At 41.3% G+C, this 21,688-nt stretch overlaps 1 protein-coding gene across 8 annotated transcripts in view; it reads right to left on the bottom strand.

The window, feature by feature from the left end:
* AK4 (adenylate kinase 4) overlaps nt 1-21,688 on the bottom strand; it is a 118,172-nt gene that overhangs the window by 28,478 nt on the left and 68,006 nt on the right. For 7 of the 8 annotated variants that reach the window (XM_027611050.2, XM_027611038.2, XM_027611016.2 and 4 more), the window contains one exon: nt 4,137-4,256. The exons of the other annotated variant lie outside the window; for it this stretch is intronic. In XM_027611050.2, coding sequence (XP_027466851.1) covers nt 4,137-4,256 — 120 coding nt within the window. The remainder of the gene's footprint in view (nt 1-4,136; nt 4,257-21,688) is intronic. 8 annotated transcript variants of the gene reach the window in all.

Here is a 21,688-nt window from a genome sequence, read left to right as displayed (position 1 = left end):
TGACCTTTTCACATTCAATCACCTTTAGCACACTCAACAGGCAATGTCCTCCGCAGAGCATGTGGCCTGTAACATAAGGAGTTAAAGGCTGAACACAGACGAGGCATTCCTAACACTCCTCACTTTGCCAAGTGGATTTATTCCAGAGCTTTAAAGGAAAATCACAACTGAAAAAGTGACCAGATGGGTCTTCAAGGAGAAAGATACAAACGACATCAGCAAGGATACTGACGCACTTCACTAAAAACGGGCCTGTGATGTCAAAGAACTTCACTTATTCGCCCTGAGAAGGAAAGTTATGGAAAAAGCAAACACAGGAAGCATTCCATAACCACAACTGACTTCCAACTTCACATGGCTAAATATTTTTTAAACTATTTCTGAACTTAACACTTCATGTAGTCACCAAAAAAAAAAAAAAAAAAAAAAACCCACAGAACAAATAATAACAACAAAATATCCTATCTATAGAGCTCTTATTATATGGCAAGCATTCTTCTAAGGACATTACATTATATTCACTTACTTCATCCTTACAGACCCTTTTCTAACCACGGTTAGAAAATGAGGAATGAAATGCCCACAGAGGTAAGGTAATCTGCCCAAGCTCACAGATCGGCAGTAAATGGCAGAGCTGGGATTCCAGCGGGTATTCTGGCACCCAACTGGGCTTTGTGGTTCTTACACTTAACCACCTTTCCAAAGGAGTTTATCCTAGATGATCCTTTTTTAAAACAGATTTTTAAGTTTACTAAAACTACACAAAGTTTGCTTAACAAGGTGACAAGCTTTACAATGAAAGAATTTAAAACAGTCAAGTGGTGGCAACGTCAAAGCTTCTCCGTCATGGTAGATAACTACACAAGTATTACAAGGACTACCTTGCGTGAGTCAATGTGTGGCACCTAGAGAAATTAACGTGGCCTAGAGAAGTGCAGGGAAGGTGATGACAGCCAAGACACAAAAAGTTCAAAGCTCGGAAGGCAATAAAAGAAAACACCAGGGCTGCAGCAGCTAACCTCAATCATTACAGCTCCTGTCAGTTCTCGCCCTTTGATCCATTCTCTCCTTTCCATTCCACTGCCATGGCTCAAATTCAGGCTTTGAACCTCCCTTGGTCCAAATATTCCAACAGTCTCTTATTTGGCTTCTAGCCTCCAGCTCCTCTCTACCCCAGCACCTACTCCCTCCTCTGCTGCTAACAGAATAGCCTTTCATCAACTCTCAACAACTTTTCAATGGTCCCTTTAACCAACAGTGTCCAGTTCTACCATCTTTGTACTGAATCAAACACCATCCACTCGAGGACTTCCCCTGCTGGCCTCTGCTTATAGGGCCCAGGAAAATACTAAGCTATGTCATCCTTCTCTTCCCCAGTCCACCTGCCCCTCGGTGGAGAATATCGACCTTCCAAGCCCCATTCATCAACCTGGGGAACCTGTGGAACCTCTTCTACTTATTCTCCTTTTCCATAAATCCCTCCCCAACCACTAAAATATAATTTTCTTCTCTGTGTCTGCAGCCTACCACATATATATGCTTCTATTACGCCATCAGTAACTAATATTTTACACACCTGATATAAGCCCCTTAAGGAACAGGGACAGTGTTCTAGCATTTTATCAACAATTTCTGACACATAACAGGAGCTTCATTCATTACTGTCTAATGACAAAGAACACGCCCTCCATAAGCCGTAATAGCCTTTCTCTTCCGGTTCCCTCTAGTCCCATGAGAAAAAAGTTCCAAATTTCTAAATCCAAATTCTAGAAAGATATGATCCAATTTATATTCAACTATTCAGAACACCTATAAAGTGAGGAATATATGTTAAACAACAGTTCACAAAGAATGCTCCACAGAACAAATCCTGCAGGGTCTCAGTGGGTGTTGGGAATAAGGTGGGGGACTCCCAAGATCAAACAAATGCAGAAGACGTCTCATGACGTCTCCTTCTGTGAAGAGTTAAATTGCATTGTGAAGGGGCGCCTGGGTGGCTCAGTCGTTAAGCATCTGCCTTCAGCTCAGGTCATGATCCCGGGGTCCTGGGATCGAGCCCCGCAACGGGCTCCCTGCTCCGCGGGGAAGCCTGCTTCTCCCTCTCCCACTCCCCCTGCTTGTGTTCCCTCTCTCGCTGTGTCTCTCTCTGTCAAATAAATAAAATCTTAAAAAAAAAAAAATTGCATTGTGAAGAGCTAAATTGCTTTCTCATATTAAAGTTGAGAAAACTTGTTTAACTTTGACACTATCTTTGCACAGTTACCTAAAGCCTCTGTTTTCTCATCTATGAAATAGGGATAACGGTGTATACCTCATACGGTTATTGTAGGGATTGAATGAAATAATAAATATCAGGTGTTCAGAACAATGCTTGCACACGGTAAGTACTCAATAAATGCTAGCCATTTTTAATATTTAACTTGACACAAGGTCTGTTTCCTTGTCTAGCTATTACTAACACTGCACACTACATACTTTCAGAAACACTGATATAGAATAAAGACCCCACCATATTAGTCATTTTGGACATTCATGGCTCCAGACTTCAAGAGAAATAGAGGCGGGCGCCTGGGTGGCTCAGTTGGTTAAGCGACTGCCTTCGGCTCAGGTCATGATCCTGGAGTCCCGGGATCGAGTCCCGTATCGGGCTCCCTGCTCAGCAGGGAGTCTGCTTCTCCCTCTGACCCTCTTCCCTCTTGTGCTCTCTGTCTCTCATTCTCTCTCTCTCAAATAAATAAATAAAATCTTTAAAAAAAAAAAAAGAGAGAAATAGAGGCAATCCAATAGTTTAAAGGTAGGACAATGCCCCGGGCTTCTCTGTGGCTGGCAAACATCAAGGTTTCACCTGTCCCAAATTGCTGAAACTTCAGTTTCACCAAATTAAGATAGGATTGAGTGCCTTGTGTGGACTAAACACAGCTGCTCTGCAATGCAAAGAGGTTTCCGACAGACAAATCTCATTATCTGTCATTTTGTGATCCTAGAAAGTAGCATGTTCATCAAGTTTCTATTCTCATTATATCAAGGAATCTTGCTATTTAAGAATAAGACAAATAATCCACCCAGTCCATTTTTTTTTCCCCTTTAATAATGGGCACACTTAAAGTAGAAGATTCTTAATTTCAGCTTCGTGGAGAATAAAAATTGTGCAATATGTTATGTGTGAGCATCTGCATGCATTTCCTAGGTGAAATAGCACAACTGTCATCAAAGGGCCCACACGCCTAAAAAGTTTAGGAACCACTAACTGAGTCTTTAAATCAGGCCCAGGTATTACTTAAATACATATTAAAAAAATCAAACAGTATCAAAGGGTATAGCAGTTTTCTTTAATATCCTTTCAAAGAGAGGTTAGGCATGTATTTCTATGTGTATATAGTAATACCATACCATCCTTCCATGTTTACATAAATAAGAGTATATGACATATACTCTCCTGCAGCTAGCTTTCTTCATGTGACACTGTATCTTAGAGATCTATCCATGCCAACACAGAAGTAAACATTATTTGGTTAACAGACATACCAATGTTTAAGGCATCCCTATGACAGATACTTAGGTTGTTATCAGTGTCTTGCTATTTATAAATAATGCTGAAAAAAGACAACCTTGATGATGCATCTTTAGGAAGAAAGACGGCAGGAACTGCTGAGTCAAGAAGTATAAAGATTGCTCAACTGCCCTCCAAAGGTTGCCCGTTTTATACTCTCAACAGTATTTATTTCCTACACACTCAATAAAAGACTTTCAAATTTTCTTTGTTAACCTGACGAGTGAAAAATGGTAACTCATGGTTTTCATTTGTGTGGCCTATTATGAATGAAGGAACCTCGGATTTAAGGTGAGTTAATACTTATGACAACTTAGTCATGGAAACAGCACCATCGGAACTGGCACAATAACGGGAATTCAGTACGGTTTGCTTCAAGTCAATGGCTCCAGGAATGGCAGTCTGGAGACAGGGAAATGAAATGGCGTCACCACGGTGGGTTTCTGTCATGTTGCCAAATTGGAATATGCTTAAGTAAATGACTGAAAGTTGAGAAGAAAAAGTATTCTGCAATGTGTAAGAAGATAAGGGAGTGGGCATAACCAGCTATTCACAGAAGTCCAGCTTACCAGTGGGTTCAACTCACCATCTAGCAGCCAGGGCTCGCTGCGCCTGTTCTCCAGCTCCGACATCATGAGGCGTGTGATCACATGATCTGGAACCAAAAGACCTTTCTCTATGTACTGCTTTGCCATATCACCAACTCCTAGTAAAACAAAACAAAACAAAACAAAACAAAAAAACAGGAAAAAGAAACACTCAAAAAAGCTTTCAAAAAAAAAAAAAAAGCTTACAAACTCCTTTCTGACGGTTTTGCCTCCTCTCCCGTTCCTCCCTGTGGGAATGCAGGGAAAGTTACAGGTAGATGTTTTTGGGGTAATTTTTAAAATACTGGTTTCAAAAATAGTGGCCCTGGGGTGCCTGGGTGGCTCAGTCATTAAGGGTCTGCCTTCGGCTCAGGTCATGATCCTGGGGTCCTGGGATCGCGCCCCGCATTGGGCTCCCTGCTCCATGGGGAAGGCTGCTTCTCCCTCTCCCCCTCCCCCTGCTTGTGTTCCCTCTCTCGCTGTGTCTCTCTCTGTCAAATAAAGAAATAAAATCTTAAAAAAAAAAAATAGTGGCCCTGTCTCCCAAAGAATTATAAAAACACCTTTTGAAGATATACACAGACAGAAATAAAAATAAAAGAGTATAAATGGGGCAGAGAAGGGGTGCCTGGGTGGCTCAGTCGTTAAGCATCTGCCTTCAGCTCAGGTCATGGTCCCAGGGTCCTGGGATGGAGCCCCGCATCGGGCTCCCTGCTCAGCCAGGAAGCCTGCTTCTCTCTCTCCCACTCCCCCTGCTTGTGTTCCCTTTCTCGCTGTGTCTCTGTCAAATAAATAAATAAAATCTTTTTTAAAGAAAAAAAGAAAAAGAAAGAAAGAAAGAAAGAAAGAAAGAAAGAAAGAAAGAAAGAAAGAAAGAAAAGAAAGAAAGAAAGAAAGAAAGAAAGAAAGAAAGAAAGAAAGAAAGAAAGAAAGAAAGAAAGAAAAAGAAAGAAAGAAAGAAAGAAAGAAAGAAAGAAAGAAAGAAAGAAAGAAAGAAAGAAAGAAAGAAAGAAAGAAAGAAAGAAAGAAAGAAAAAGATAAAAGCAAGAAACAAAGAGTCCAGAAGGAGGGTGGTGCACAAAAAGCCGGGAGATCCTGGTACTTCCCAGAGGAAGGCCACAAAGTAGACACTGAGTCTCCCAACAGTTTCTGACAACAAGGAAATGTGATCAATGACATGGTTCATGGTTTACAGAAGACTAAAGGAAGCTGGGAAACACAACCATTCCTTACAGACCAAAGGAAAACATTTCCAGTGGTCTTCTAGAAAGAATGCTGGATAATATAAACAGGTTTACTTCTTTTCATGAACCTCAATATAAATAAATGGCACCTTGCTGACACGGTTGTAAAAGCAACTCATTGTTATTAGTGGAATGCCAAGTTCATAAAAGGATATGAATTTTAAAAACTTAAGAGAAAAAAATGCTTCTATCTTATTTTAAAATAACCATTTCTTATACGTGGAACTCTTGAGTCGGTTCAGGAGAACAATTTGTCAGTTGAAATTTGTTAAATTTCTAGGAACTGATTTTTTTTTTTTTAAACCAAGATGAAGTCCTCCACTCTCCAGAGAACTGGAGAGGAGAATGAACGACTAAGAACGACATTCTTATAAAAACATAAAGCAGAATTATGTTACTGGAAAAAAGCTCAAAAATCACTTCATCCCCACCTTCACTGTGAATTTAAGGTAGAACCTTTCCTTCCCCAGGCTGAGTCCACACTCCTAACTCCAACTTCAACACTGAAATATGCCCTGTGAAGCGCTTCATATCATTTGATGACTACTACTGGACAAGAAGCTCAAAGTTAGATCCAATGATGCTGATTCAGTTACATGCTGAAGGAAACAGCAAAAGGCAACTACACTGGCGAATGTGGCTAAACAGGCATATGAACAAAATACATCCATTCAACAAGTATTTATTGACTCTATATTGGGTAATAGGTAATAACCTACAAAGGGAGCAGTGAATAAAAGTTGCAGCTTACTGATAATTTAAGCAGTGTTACTTTCATGAAGAGTAACAGTAACAATCATTAACAAAGTAATACTATGTTAGCATCCTAGGTAAGGTACTATACCAGGCACTGTACTTTAAGCACTTTGTAAAGTGTTAGTGCATTGAATCCTCATTAAGATTCTCACCTTCAGATAGGAAGTAATACCCATAATTTTTATGACAGCTTTATTGAGATACAATTCACAAACCATAATACCATCTTAAAGTGTACAACTCAGTGATGTGTAATACATTCTCAATGTGCAAGCATCACCCCTACCTAATTTCAGAACATTTTTATCACCCCAGAAAGAAACCCTGTACCCATGAGCAGTCGCTCCCCATCCCCCTACCTAGCCCCTGCAGCTACTAATCTACTTTCTGCCTTCACAGATTTGCCTATTCTGCACATTTCATATAAATGGAATCATATAATACGTGGTATTTTGTGTCTGGTTTCTTTCACTTAGCATAATGTTCTCAAGGAGTACTTCATTTCCATGATTGAATATTATCATTCCATTGTATGGATATACCATATTTTGTTTATACACATTAGTTAATGGGCATCTGCATTATTCCCGCTTTTTGGTTAATATGCATAATGAACGCAACAAGAATGTTCATGTGCAGGTTTATGTGCGAACATATGTTTTCAGTTTTCTTGGTTATACCTATATGGTATGTATGTTTTATATCTGAAAAATCACTGTCAGTACACTTGGAGCAACTGGCAAGTTTGGTGCTGTCCTACTCTGCAATGGGCAGGCCAGCCCCAGAGCCCTGCTCTTAGTCCCATCTGCCAAACTTTAAGATAGATTTAAACAAAAAATATACATCTTCCGGGCACCTGAGTGGCTCAGTTGGTTAAGCAACTGCCCTTGGCTCAGGTCATGATCCTGGAGTCCTGGGATCGAGTCCCGCCCGCATTGGGCTCCCTGCTCAGCGGGGAGTCCGCTTCTCCCTCTCCCGCTCTCCCCTCTTATGTACTCTCTCTCTCATATTCTCTCTCTCAAATAAATAAAAATCTTAAAAAAAAAATATACATCTTCCAAGGTGAGAGACCAAGATGTGGACTGGGTCCAAACATCCCATGAGGAGACAGTGAAAGAGTAGGAAATGTCTTAATCGGAAAAGACTCAGAAGGACATAACACCAATTTACCCAAAATGTTCCCATCATCCTCTGGTCTCTTATTCTACCGTGCACCATTTTCTAGAACTCCAGATTGTATATATTATTAGATTATAGATTATAGGTTATTATTATTATAGATTGATGTATTTTTAAATTCACTTTCTATCTCCCCCAACCAGAATATTAGCTCATTCAGAAAAAATGAAATACTTTGTTCAATGCCATATCCTCAGTACTTAGTATATAGTTTGGCATGTATGAGATACTTCATAACAATTTGTTGCATGAATGAATGAATTAATGAATGAACGAACGAATAAATGAACACTTTGAAGATGACGGATACCCCCCTCAACACACACACATATAAATCAATCTTGTCTTTCTGTATATCTATTATGGAACCATGATCCCAAGATCAAATATGGCTGTACCCTGCCAAGTATCAATTTTTTCAAGGGAGATAGGAGACAAAGTATGATTCAGTACTACCTGAGGTGGCCATGTCAGGTTTCACAGTTCAGTCTTATTTCATCAGTATTTTAAACCATGTATAGCAATGAACCAGGTCAAGTAGGTGAAATGAGGAGAAGGAAATACCATGAGCCAATGATGCAGAAGCAAGGGGCTGCTTGGAACTTCAGCATACCACGAGAAAGAGAGAGCTAGACACATAGGATAAGGAGTATGGACTTTGAAAGATTTTTTTTTTTAACACATAGCTTCAGAAATGCCATTCCCACAGCCAATACCAGCTACTTCATTTACAGGGCCCAGTGCAAAATGAAAATATGGAGCCTCCCTGCTAAAGCATTTAAAATCTCTAAATGGCAACAGCAGAGCATTAAACTAAGTGCGAGTCCTTCTGTCAGTACACAGGTCACATGCCCACAACGGTGTGACATTTGGATTGGGTTGGCATGGTGAAAGCAAAGGAGCCTGTGACAACAATCCAAGCAGGAGACAAGGGACTGCACTAAAGCAGAAGTGATGTTCGAAGGCATTCTGGCCCTTGAGAGAGTACCTTAGAGATAGGGAAACTGAAGGGACCCCAGGAAGGACTGCTTTTTTGCTACCTCTATTCTTCCTAGGACCTCCAGAGACCCCTGCCTTACACATGCCTTAAGGTATGTCCTCCTTGTAAAGGTCGAGGAGTTAATTACTTCTTTGGAGTCATCCAGCACAACAGGTGACTGGGCAGGATTGTCATGAAGGCTCTCCAAGATCACTGACTCCAGAACCCTTGACACCAAGACTCCTGGCTCCAGGGCAAAAGCGACTTATAGAGGACACCTGAGCACTCATCCTTGTTTTATCCAGTTCCCGGATGCCCGAGAGGACATGTACACAACACCACCATCCTCAATAAAAACCCCAGGCCCCAAGCAAAAATGAGACTTATTCTCCTTTTCCTTTCTGAGTCTCCCAGACACTCTGTATCTGTACTCTCTATATCCTCAATAAACTCTGCTCTCACTTTCTACCAGCTCCCCTCTGATTTCTATCCTGCACAAAGCCAAAGACCCTCTTGGCTGTTCCTGCAGGACCCCCTTTGGGTCCTCAGACCCAACCTACCCACATCACCTTGAGTTAACCCAACATAGACAAGTTTAAAATAACTATGTGGGAAACTTCCAGAATCATCTTAATCCAATCTACTAAGTAAGAGAAAGATCTAAGTGCAACATACTTTTTCCAACTATTTTTGGCAACCTTGGATCTTTTCTGGAGCAGGACAGATAACATTTCATCTAATCTGATACAAAATCAAATTTCTACCCTATCCCCCTCAATCCCCATCTGAATGAAAACGTGGAAAGGTCAAAAGCCAGAGCAAAACAGACTTAACAGCATATCTGCATCTGAACGAAAACCTTACTAAAATAGCAAACTGAGATAAAACACTGGTCAGAAGGCAGGGGCCCATTCCAAAAACCAGGACCTTCATCTGCCCTTGTCAGTTTGCTTGGAAGAGAAAGTAGTATCATTAAATGCTAATGCTAGCTAACACACATACCCGCTCCAATTTCTCAAGTAGTGTTCCAAAGAAAGGCTGTGGGTACACATAGTCTTACAGAGCTTTTGAATCCTTACTGTGTATAAACACGTGCATGTGCACATGCGCACATGCACAAGTCATAAACCACCAGGAAGTTTTCCAAGAATAAACAATACATCTAGAGTGCCAAAAATAGGCCAAAAGCTTTGCATTTTTTAAGCTTCCTAACAACCAAAAAGAAAATCCATCATGTGTTTGTAAGACTGAAAAGAACACGAATAATTAAGTCCACACTTGGAAAAACTTTCCTCAGAAAGAAAAAGACGCGTCAGATTACAAAATGATACATATTACAAAATTATGTGTATATGTATAGATATATATTATCATCTATGTTAAATATATTAGAAAAAAAGCAATATTCCACCTATTGTACAACAATATAAATTTTGTGCATCTTAACCTATTTCATTCAATTACTACCAAAAATTAAAGTAAGATAATCTTGGTAACTTTGAGAAATATATATTTTCAATTTCTTTGTTTTTTAGATTTTATTTATTTATTTGAGAAAGAGAGCATGGGGGGAGGGGGCAGAGGCAGAGGGACAAGCAGACTCTGTGCTGAGTGGGAAGCCTGATGCGGGGCTCACTCCGAGATCATGACCTGAGCTAAAGGCAGACGCTTAACCCACTAAGCCACCCAGGCACCCCTGTATTTTCAATTTCTAACTAGATCAGATAATATACAAATTGTTAGAATTTAAGGCTAACTAGTAAGTTATCTATTTAATACCAAGCTTAAAAATTTATGATAATACAGAACTTAAGACTACCTGTTAAGTCAGTCATCTCTAAATTTTATGCTTCCAGGATACAGAAAAGTTATTTTTTATTGGCTTAATTTCTTTCACATTAAAGTTTACCACTTTCATATTAACTGCCTGACATAGATTATTGCTTTTGTTTGGGTTTTTTTTTTTTTTTAAAGATTTTATTGTATTCAGGGCAGTAAATATGACAAAACATTGTCAGCCGCTCAATGGGGAGGATGTTAGACTCATATTATGAATTAAGACTGGTTAAAAAGAAAGTTATCTTTTTTCTAAATAACTAGGAGAGCCAGTTTGGCAAATGACATTTCTTTAGAAAAATCCACAAGAACACACACACATACACAGACACAGATATTTAGGTAGTACAAAATCCATTCATTAGTCCCTTACTCAGGACAGCTTAAACATTCCAGAAACTGAATGACCTCCAAACAACACAGGAAAAACAGATTACTGCCGTGAAAGAGGAGGAAAATTGGTCCACTGCTCACTGAGGGGGTTAACTTGAGAACATGAGGTCTGGTTGGTTTTGTAGTTCACATACTCTCTGAATCCACTATGTATTCATTCAGCTGATACTGATTAAGTATCTACTATACGGCAGGCCCTTTACCAACCTGATAGGAGCTTAGAGCCTAAACACCGGGATTGGGTGCGAATCCAATGAAAGCTTTCAACAGCCAAGTTTTATAGAATATCACTCGGTCGGGCAGAAAAAATTAAACAACAGGGGCACCTGAGTGGCTCAGTCAGTTGGGCACCTGCCTTCAGCTTGGGTCGTGATCCCAGGGTCCTAGGATCAAGCCCCGCGTTGGGCTCCCTGCTCAGTGGGGAGCCTGCTTCTCCCTTTCTCTCTGCTGCTCCCCCTGCTTGTTCTCTCTTGCTCTCTGTCAAATAAATAAAATCTTAAAAAAAAAAAGAAAAATTAAACAACAGTTATCACAATTAAGTTATACAACCTCTTACACTGCCAGTAAAGTTCCACATTAATATATTATGAAACAGAAATAGGTGTTTGGTCACAAACTACATGAACTTGGTAAAATGCTGAATCTGCCAGCTAATTCACCACTGACCACTGAAAAGTTATCCCTGAAAATACTAGTCCAGAATTGCAGAAAGTCAACTAGACTCCCTTAGTTCTGGACACTGGAGACAAAAAGATTTGTTTTAACAAAGGCAAGGATTAAAATTTCAAGATAATCAATTTTAGTCCAATAAAATCCACCACTGGAATGAAGCCTTATGGGACCAAACCTCAACTGCTATTACTACTTTAAGCAAAAGCAAATGAGGTCTTTTATTTCATTTGAAAACATCTTTTCTCTCTTTAGCACATACTTTTTTCAATAACCAACCCAGAAAGTGCCAGCATAAGGACAACTATGTCACATGTTTGGTGGCAAGGACATCCAATCAGCTGTGCAATGAGCCTGCCAGCATCCTGTAAGAGACCCCTCATTTTACCCCAAGTCCACCCTAGTCACTCTAATCACTCAGAACCACAAGCGAAGATTCTCTTCCTCAGGAACACACCCCTTATCAACCAAAATTTTCTGTGCACCTACTACATGCCAGGCACCACGTAAGGCACTACAGATACAGATAGAAGAATAACCTCAAGAAGCTTATTAATTCGGAGAGAAGTGGAACAGAATCATGGACAAATCATTATTTAAAAAGTGTGTGCACTGGTGTGCATGTAAGGAGGTTGGAAACAGCCACTCTGTCCTTACAGGAAGAAAAAGTTGAACAGACTGAGAAACAAACCAGTCTTCTTGCATCAGGATCAATGAGAGAAGGGAGGACACAGGGCAAACCACTGCCCCCCACATCAGAGGGACAGACAGGCAAGTACAGGGGTCACATGGTCACTGAGCAGAGACACAAATGGGAACCACCTAGGCAAAAAAACCTGAACTATAACAACTCCAGGACACCCAGGCGTAGGGCCCCTGCCCCGATATTGTGAAATTTGCTTCCAGGAGCTCGACCAGCGTCCCACAGTAATAAATACTGGAGAAAAATCCCCTCCAGCTTCCACAGCGGGAGGGGAAAAGGAACCATTCTGAAATAGCCAGCGCACTCTGTTCTTAGCAATCCCTGGTCCATGTGGAGATGGAAGGCAGAGGTTTAACCAAAGGACTCCACGTTTAACCTTGGAAAATAAAAAGCCACAAAGAAAGGGCTCGTAATTAGGCAACCGAAATTCTAAATGTCACTTTGCCTCTGGTATAAATCTCAAACTGATCTTATTTCCATACCTTTAAGGATAGGCTTTGATCAAAAGATATGATTTAATCATCAGTAGCTTCCTCCTAATACTACGTTCCCCCATATCCCACGACCTCATGCCATGGGTTTTCCACCCTGCAGCCAGAGTGGACCAACGTGCACATTTGATCATGTTGCATCCCTTCCTAGCTGGCATCAGTGGGGTTCCATCTACTGCCCGTTTGGTGGCTTCTAAGTCCTTCCAAGACCTGGCCCGTGCCTACATCTGTAGCCTGGTAGCTTTTCTCCCTTCACCCATGTGCTCCATCTCTACTCTCCAGCCCCAAGCCTCTCTTCCCTCTTCAACTTCTCCAAATGAGGGTAGGTTCCCTCCCCACCCCCCGCCGCCAAATCATATATAATTTCCTGTCCTCCCACTCTGCAGCACTCATCAGGTTTGTATTTCATTTCTCATGCCAGTCTTCCCCACCATACAATAGGGGGGATCATGTCTGTCTGGTATACCACTGTCTCTGCACACTGATTCAAAACAGACATTCATTCAATATGCACTTGAAGACTAACTGGTCCTTCCAACTCCATTCATCCCCCAGAGGGCCAGGGCTAACTCAATCTCTTGTAACAGAGGTAGCTACTCCTGACAGAACAATCAGATCTAGGTACAAATACTTCAACTACTTATCTGCATTCAAGATTAAGAATTTACACTGGAATCTTTCCCAGTGAGGACTTACACATTCAGTTCAGTTGCACAAAGAGGTATCAAAAACAACTACATGGAAGTTATCGTTAAGTGAAGTTCACTGACCTTGCTATTCTAAGTCAGCCATTCACTCAAAAATATTTAATGAAGCAACTATAGTCTGTGCCATGCTATAGCACATTTCCCTACCATGTCAGGGAAACAATGGGGCATCAGAAGTTATTTCTTGTATGCTTCTAATGGCTTGGCCAGGCATCAAACAGCTGACAACTTGGCCTATTTCAAAACAAAGTCAAGCTCTAGGAATGGTGTCCTATCTTTTACCGGCACAACCAGAAATAAAAATAAACAAAGTTTAATTTTCTTGCCTAAAGAATCTGCCCATTTTTATAAAAGTCTAAAACTCACAAAATTAAACTTGTGTATTCCCCAAAGTACTGCTGAGGGATACATGCATATATGGCAAAAAATATATGGTAAAGCAAACCAGTTGGGAGAATGGAGAAAGGGCATATGGGGGCATTCTTATCCCTCAGGCTGAGTGGTAGATACACAATTGTTATCCTTTGAAACATATACGCACTACATACCCTCTTTTTTTTTAAAGATTTTATTTATTTATTTGAGACAGAGAGAATGAGAGAGAGAGAGAGAGCACATGAGAGGGGGGAGGGTCAGAGGGAGAAGCAGACTCCCCACTGAGCAGGGAGCCCGATGTGGGACTTGATCCTGGAACTCCAGGATCATGACCTGAGCCGAAGGCAGTTGCTTAACCAACTGAGCCACCCAGGTGCCCACTACATACATACCCTCTTTTTGTTCTGCCTATAAAGTGAAGGCAAACTGGATACAGAGGACAAAGCTGGACAAACATCCACAAAGCAGCAAATTCCCAAGATGCCTGGCTAAAGCACCAGAACCAGATAACTACTCAATGTACTTTTAATTGTTCAAGCTAGAAAATGCTGACTGACAAGCCCCTGTAGGAGAGCTTGATTTCCTCATAATGCTACCTAGAACCAGTAGAAACCACTGCCCACTTCCAGTATCATCCCCTCTCCAAAACTTTTGTCACTGAGAATGCCAACACACACACACATCCCTAAAGGCATGGTCAGAAATAAACTGTAGTTTTGTGATTCTGCAAACTACAAGTTCTATAGTCCCCCTCCCCACCCCCACTCATAAGAACATTTTAGCACTCAAGTCGTTACAAAATGAAGAAAATCTTCATTCTATAAACTGTTTATCATTGATACCACTTTGATGACTCTCTTTGAGTAAGAAAACAAGCTTTACAAAAAATCATTGTTAATAGATATCAAAGTCCTTTAAAGGCAGAAATTATGGAAGAAAGGCATTTTGGCACCTGACTCAAGTGACTCATTTCAGATATCCGGTATCCACCCTTCAACTGGCCTTGTTCAAAGCCAGGCTTTCTTTTCCTTCACAACAAAAAAACATAGTTTTTTAATCACACTCTGACACATTATTGGTAGCTATGAAAAAACGTCTGAACCTCGCGTCATGGTCAAGAGCTTACACTTTAGAGCCAGACTGCCTAGGTTCAAATCCTGACACTGCCACTTCCAGGCTCTAAGCCTGGGTCTGTGCTCCACGCCCCGTGCACGTCACAGTCTGCACGACCAGATGTGGTTATTCTATCTACATTTCACTCTTCTTGTTAAGTGAGGTTATTTACAAATCCTCCACACCATATTATAATGCCTTTGAGGATAGAGACCATCTTACTTTTAAAAATAAGTACCACTTTACTTGAGATGACAATCTATCCCATCTTTAAACTCTCCATCCTCCAGTCTCCAAGGTCCTACAGATTATTAGATGAACTTTCATCTTACTACACCCCTGCCTTATCTTATCTGTATTATATTGTATAATCCCAGTAACCAGAGTCATGACTTCAAGGCATTAAGACTCAGAAAAACCTTCTCAATCACACAGTAAGAATTACAGGCAGCAATGTTTCCTTTAAATGTTATATTAATTCTTTGGCACTGAATAACTGCATAAAATAAATTACTAAATTAAGCAAAACATTGTTATCTGATTTAACTACATAAATGGACATTTCATCCCTTTTGTCAGTGGTTCTCACACCTATTGCTTCAGTCTATTCAAGCTGGTGCAGAAAGATCCTTACCACAGGGTGCACTTGGATCCCAAGCCTGACCTCTTAACAAGAAAGGATCTGTTCCTACAAGTGAATATTTGCTCCTCCTAAAGCTATCTGACATTCTTAAACACCCACAAAATGTGAATGAGTCAACTCTTACAGATTTCTGAGATGAAGACTCTAAGATATTCTCTAACAGAAGAGGCAGAAAGTTTGACATGAAGGAAACAACTTATTTTCACACTAACAGGTATGTACATGGAAGTCACCCCAAGTGAGAGGTTATACGAGGCTACACTGCCAAAAATCTGCTACCTCTTTTTGAGCTGAATCTTCTGGGTGTCTGTGTGACAAAGATAAGCTTTACCTAAAAAGCTTCTTGATAAATCACAAGACATTAAGGACTGTAAACTATTTCTAAAGAAGGTAACAAAGATAGCTTTATACTTCATTTTACATAAAATAATACAAAACTTTGAAACTATAAAGTAAGCCTTTCATCCTATTTGTACTTTGTTCCTTTAGACCAAGACCCCCCTACCCCCCAAGGGGATCAAGTCATTGACCACATGTCTCTCCTGAGGAGCAGTGACTTTACATGGAGCGCCTGCCCTTTGGCATTTAGCCTTAGGGTACAATATCTAGCTCATCATGGGGACAATTATTTTTGGTGTTTTAACCACAGCAAATTGTAGCTAACATTATCTGAATCTGTGAACTATATAATCAATCATTCCCTAAGTCAAAATAAGGGTTAATAGTAAAAAGATCTTTCTTTTAAATTCGAACTCAAATTTATGTAAAGTATAAATGTGTACCTCTTTACCTCTAATTGTGCAATTAGAAATGAAAAAATCTGTAATGTGATTTTTTTTTATTGAGATAAAATAGACATATATTAGTTTGAGTACAACATAATAACTTGGTATCTGTAGATACTACAGAATGATGACCACAGTAAGTCTAGTTAACTTCTGTCACGGGACACAGTTACAAACTTTCTTCCTCCTGATAACTTTTAAGATCTATTCTGTTAGCAACTTTCAAATATGCAGTACAGTATTAACTATAGTCACCATTTTGAACATTACACCTCTGTGACTTATATTTCATAACTTTTGACTGCATTCGCCCATTCTGCACCTCCTCCCCATCCCTACTTCTGGCACCCGCCAATTTGTTCTCTGTATCTATGAGCTCAGAATCATTTTGTTGTGTTTTGCTTTTATATTCCACATATATGTGAGATCATACAGTTGATTTTTTTTCTTGCTATCTACATTTTTATCACAGGACGATACCCTTTCAAACACACCGGAATGGCTCCAAAATGAGTCAAAGAGCCAAGATGATTCAAGGAATTACTAGCAGGCTGAAAATCAGGCGTCTTGGCTCTTAAGAGTTCTGCTTCCAAGTCACTTTCCACAGAACCGAACACATCAATATACCTCACTTATCATGGCCTCAAGTATCCTCACTTGCATGAAGGCACAGGACCCTTCCAGCTCTGTCATCTCCAATGTGGAATTTCAATTTCCTTTACCTGGTTTTGTGGCCATATGTGCGGGCCAGAGGACCAGCTTCCCCAGTATGTGTCGAACCCCACCAGTATGCTTCCAATCACCAAGATTCCACTGGAGTTGAGGAAAGGGACCTCAGAGACTAAGGAGCATCTCCCTGCTTTCAGGGGCAGCCACGGCATAGGTCCTCACATCCATTCTAGATGTGAGGAGTGCAGTCCCGAACCAGAAAGCAGGCCTGCACCATCTTAGTGCTCCATCACACTTTGCCTGCAAGACCTCCTGCAAATAAGGGTCAGTGCTTTGCTTGGCCTCTTTGCTCTTTTCTCTCTAGTCAGGCGGCATATACATACATTCACTTAGTCTAATTTTGTACCCTGGGTCCAGAGAGTGTGTTGCTATAATAGCCAAGATTAAAAATAAAAATATGTATGGACAAAAGCCATGACTTCATGTAGGGGAGGGGCTCACATTACTGAGAGAGAAGGTGATCCAATATCTAAGTACAAGGGAAATCCAGCAGATTCTTTATCTTTAAGCTTTCTGCCCACACCAGCAGATCAGTTATTATTTGACACTCCATACGGATTCAAATAAAATAGTGCAGTAACCTCATTTTAAGAATTTAAATAGATCATGAAAGAAAAAGATACTGGAGTCCTAGAAGCCAAAAAATTTTGGATGTCCTATGTCAGGAGCATTTTTTTGGCCCCAAATGGGAACACATGCATTTATAAACATACCATGAACATCTGGCCCAGTACCACATGCTGCCTTATATAAGCAGCAGAGGAAACAAAGCAGATTGGGGTGGAAGCAACAGAAGTTGGGCAAGGGAACAAATGGGAAAAGGCAAGTAATCTGAAAAGCTTGCCAAAATCATAAATGAGTTTTAGACCCACAGCATTTCACAGTCTCCTCAAGCTCCCGTTCTGCAAGACGGCCTCGGTTGCCAGCATACCAGGCACCTGCAGCCCTGAGGAGCAGGAGTGTCCTTCAAATTCTCCTGTGACCTCCCCTGTGACCTTCTCACAACTCCATTACTAGGCGCATTGGGAGGACAGGGAGGAATTCCACTTTTAAAGCTACATAAAAAGGAATTCCTTCGTCTTGCAAAAGGCCCAGGGTGTGGATCGCGCTGTGCCAGGCACCTTGTCAGCTGCCTCTCTGGGCAGGATCCTGGCGGTGGATCAGCATAAGGGAAGACGCTGTTTCCTCCGGTGCCATCTGCTCCAACAGGCTGGTGGCTAGTCCTGCCCATGACGGGTTCTTCCCTCCTTCCCTCCCTTTCTCCCTCTCCCCCACCCTCCACCCCCCTTCTATCTCGAGCCCCTGGCAATGCTCTGGAGAACTACAGCAAAACACCGAAGATGTGCCATGCTCAGCAGCCTCTGAGGGCGGACAGCACACAGTTGGACAAAGAGAGAGGGGAGGGGGAGCAACTCGATGCTCACACTCTCATTACGACAGGGCTCCCAGTGGGGTCCTAAGGGCCGCTGAGTGGGCTGACATGCAATCACTCTTCGGCACCCAGCGAGAACAGCACCGAGAGCAACAGAGGGCAGCTACTATGAAGGACAGTATGCAGGTTCCTCAATAAATTAAAAGTAGAATTACCACATAATCCAGCAATGTCACTTCTGGGTGTTTATCTGAAGAAAATGAAAACTAACTTAAAAAGGTATCTGCACCCCCATGTTCATTGCAGCATTGTCTACTATGGCCAAAATATGGAAACAATCTAGGTGTCCAGCACTGGATGAAGGGATAAAGAACACAGAGTATTAAAAATATATAATATATATGGTAACTGTATATATATATATATATGTATACACACACACACACACACACACACACATACACACACAGGAATATTACTCAGCCATAAAAAAGAATGAAATCTTGCCATTTACGACAACATGGATGGAGCTAGTACTACGCTAAGTGAAATTAAGTCAGTCAGAGAAAAACAAATACCATTATGATTTCACTCATAGGTGGAATTTAAAAAACAAAACAAATGAGCAAAAGAAAAAAAAAGAGACAAACCAAGAAAGAGACTCTACAGAGAGCAAAGGGACAGTTACCAGGGGGGAGGTGGCGGGGGATGGGGAAATTGGTGATGGGGACTAAGGAAAGCACTTGTATGGGAGTGCTCAATCACTATATTGTACACCTGAAACCACAGTATGCTAGCTAACTGGAATTTGAATAAAACCAATAAAACCAATGACTGACTGACTAACTAGAGTGTAACAAGAAAATAATACCTGAAGCATCAGCCATTAACACCTATGAAATACTGGAACAGTGGCTGCCAAACTGCTGTCAAGATCACCATTTTGTTATCTTGAAACTAAAAAAGTATTTTGTGGGGGCGCCTGGGTGGCTCAGTCGTTAAGCATCTGCCTTCGGCTCAGGTCATGGTCCCAGGGTCCTGGGATTGAGCCCCGCATCGGGCTCTCTGCTTGGCGGGAAGCCTGCTTCTCCCTCTCCCACTCCCCCTGCTTGTGTTCCCTCTCTCGTTGTGTCTCTCCCTGTCAAATAAATAAATAAATAAAGCTTGTTTATATAACCTAAATCGTCTTCCTTAATCATTTTTTTAAACAGTAGGAATTTGTTTAAGCTTGCAATTGAGTATACTTTTTTTTTATATATATATTTTAACACTACAAGTGGACAGTTTCCTTTCAGAGAACTACAAAATGAGGCAGAAGGGAGAAAGGTTTTATAGGGTAAAGGACAAAGAACAAGAAAAAATGGAAACTATCTGACTGAGTGGGGCCACAGAGTTGACCTTCTTTCCGGTGAGAAGCCCAGAGCTGGCCTGGCCTTTTTGGGGACTGGCTGACGGGATACACTGCCTTTCTGGTCACATGGAGCGTTTTTACAGGGGCACACAAGTTACCTAAGTTTCGGTTTGCTGACATAGCACACTGGGAAGGAGCGGTTCCATCTTGGGCCTAGAAAGTTACATCAACACTATTATGGTGCACATTTTTTTCTTTTTAAGATTTTACTTATTTAACAGAGAGAGAGTGCGCACAAGCGGGGGGAGGGGGAGAGGCAAGCAGAGGGAGAGGGAGAAGCAGACTCCCCAATGAGCAAGGAGTCCGACTCGGGGCTCCATCCCAGGACCTTGGGCTCGTGACCTGAGCTGAAGGCAGACGCTCAACCCACTGAGGCACCCAGGCGCCTAAGAGGCACATTTTTAAAAATTAAATATTGGACCAAACCTTATTCTAATCCCATATATGCATTATCTCATTTAATTCTTACAATATTCGGAGGCAGTACCATTATCATTCTTGGTTTGCAGTTGAAGAAATGGAGCTATAAAGTGATTGAGCCACTTGCGGGCTGGCTTCCCATGGAAGTGGGATCCCAGAGCCTGTACTCAACGCAGGTCCAATAAATGCGCGGCTTCCCACCCTTCCAAAGCCCACTTCCACTTCCTCAAGCAATTGGTCTCTTCCAATTCCTTCCACCCTTGAATCCTCTGTTCAACCACCTACCCTCCCCTTCTGACGGAGAACACCTCAAGGGCAGGTCTTGTTCAGCTGAGTGACTTAAACTAAGCCTCAGGGAGCAAAGGATTCCTTCAGTAGTTTTAAGTTGAATAAGTAAATAAAGATGGGATTTTTTAAAAAGAAAAAGAAGCAAAATAAAATGTAGCAAAAAAAAAAAAATATATATATATATAAACCCTGACTTGGGGGCCTGTCCCAGGCAAAGGGGAACTAAAGTCTTAGTAACACTTAGAGCTACTACAGGAAGAATAAGAAACTTCATCTAAAACTTAAATCGGATTTAAAAAAAACATTCACACTAAAGTTTTAAAGCATGCTTTGTTCCAGGTTCTTTGTTCAGGGAAAACAATTTAATGAGTTTTTAGCTCAACAAAGGTGGGACTGGGAATGATTTTGGGAGTTGATGGTGAAATGGTAAACTGTCCTGGATAAGAAAGTTCAGAGGACTGAAAGCTGGGAGATTAAAAAATAAATAAATAAGTAAAAAAAGCAAATTCTCCAGAAAGGAAAAGAGCAAGAAAGTAACTAATTAAACTAGAGGATGGGCAGGCAGAGCTAGGGGTGTGTGTGAAGACTGGCTGACAGGTTTTATGAGAGTTGCTTGTGCCTGTCTCCAATCATCATGCCCAAAACTTCAAAATGACCACCTCATGTGAGGGGTCCTTTGGGAGAGGAAAATACAGGTAGTGGCCAACAGGGGATGAAAGAATGTAGAAAAGGGTGGCCCTTACAAGACTGAAAAGCAGAAGTGAAGATCCCTAGAGAAGCATGAAATCTGAGAAAAAGGTAATAAGGGAGTGGCCAGCACTGTAAATGGTAGAGTGCCGTGTGCCCACCAAGTAGGTGGTGAGGGCCCAGGTCTTTCTGATTCAATGGATAATGCTGGAGGACCAGTCAAGCACCATGGACCATGCCCCAGTGTTACTGATCAGCCCCACAGCGAGAGAACGCCTGTCCCATGCAGTGCAGTCACTCCCATGTCACACATCGTGATGCAACACCAACAACCAGGATTTGTGGTTGACAAATCACTTTAAAACTGAGTGCAAGCTGGCCCAGAAGCAGAAAAGAAACAGTGAGGAGGAAGAGAAGAAAGCATTGCCCTTCATCTTGGGCCTAACTAATCCAAATATGAGCTGGTAATGAGACAGAGAACCTGAAGGGACCTCATGAAAAAATTTGCTCATTTTCCTGCTTCTATTCTTGCTAGGACCTGCACCCTCTCCCTACACACGGCTTATGGTACTGATGATAACGTATGTCCTCCTTATAAAGGTCAAAGAGTTAATAATTTCTTTGGAAACATCCAGCACAATAGATAACATCTAAGGGGCTATTATGAAGGTTTCCTAAGACCACGGCCTCCAGACCCCTTGACACCAAGACCCCTGGATCCACGGCACATCCCCTGGATGCCTGAGAGGGCACATACACCAGACCTCCGTC

Source organism: Zalophus californianus, chromosome 4 (assembly GCF_009762305.2).
Source record: "Zalophus californianus isolate mZalCal1 chromosome 4, mZalCal1.pri.v2, whole genome shotgun sequence".
In the NCBI taxonomy this organism is placed as follows: Eukaryota; Metazoa; Chordata; class Mammalia; order Carnivora; family Otariidae; genus Zalophus; species Zalophus californianus.
The sequence above is the reverse complement of the archived record's forward strand: the minus strand, read 5'-3'. Positions and strand labels throughout refer to the sequence as shown.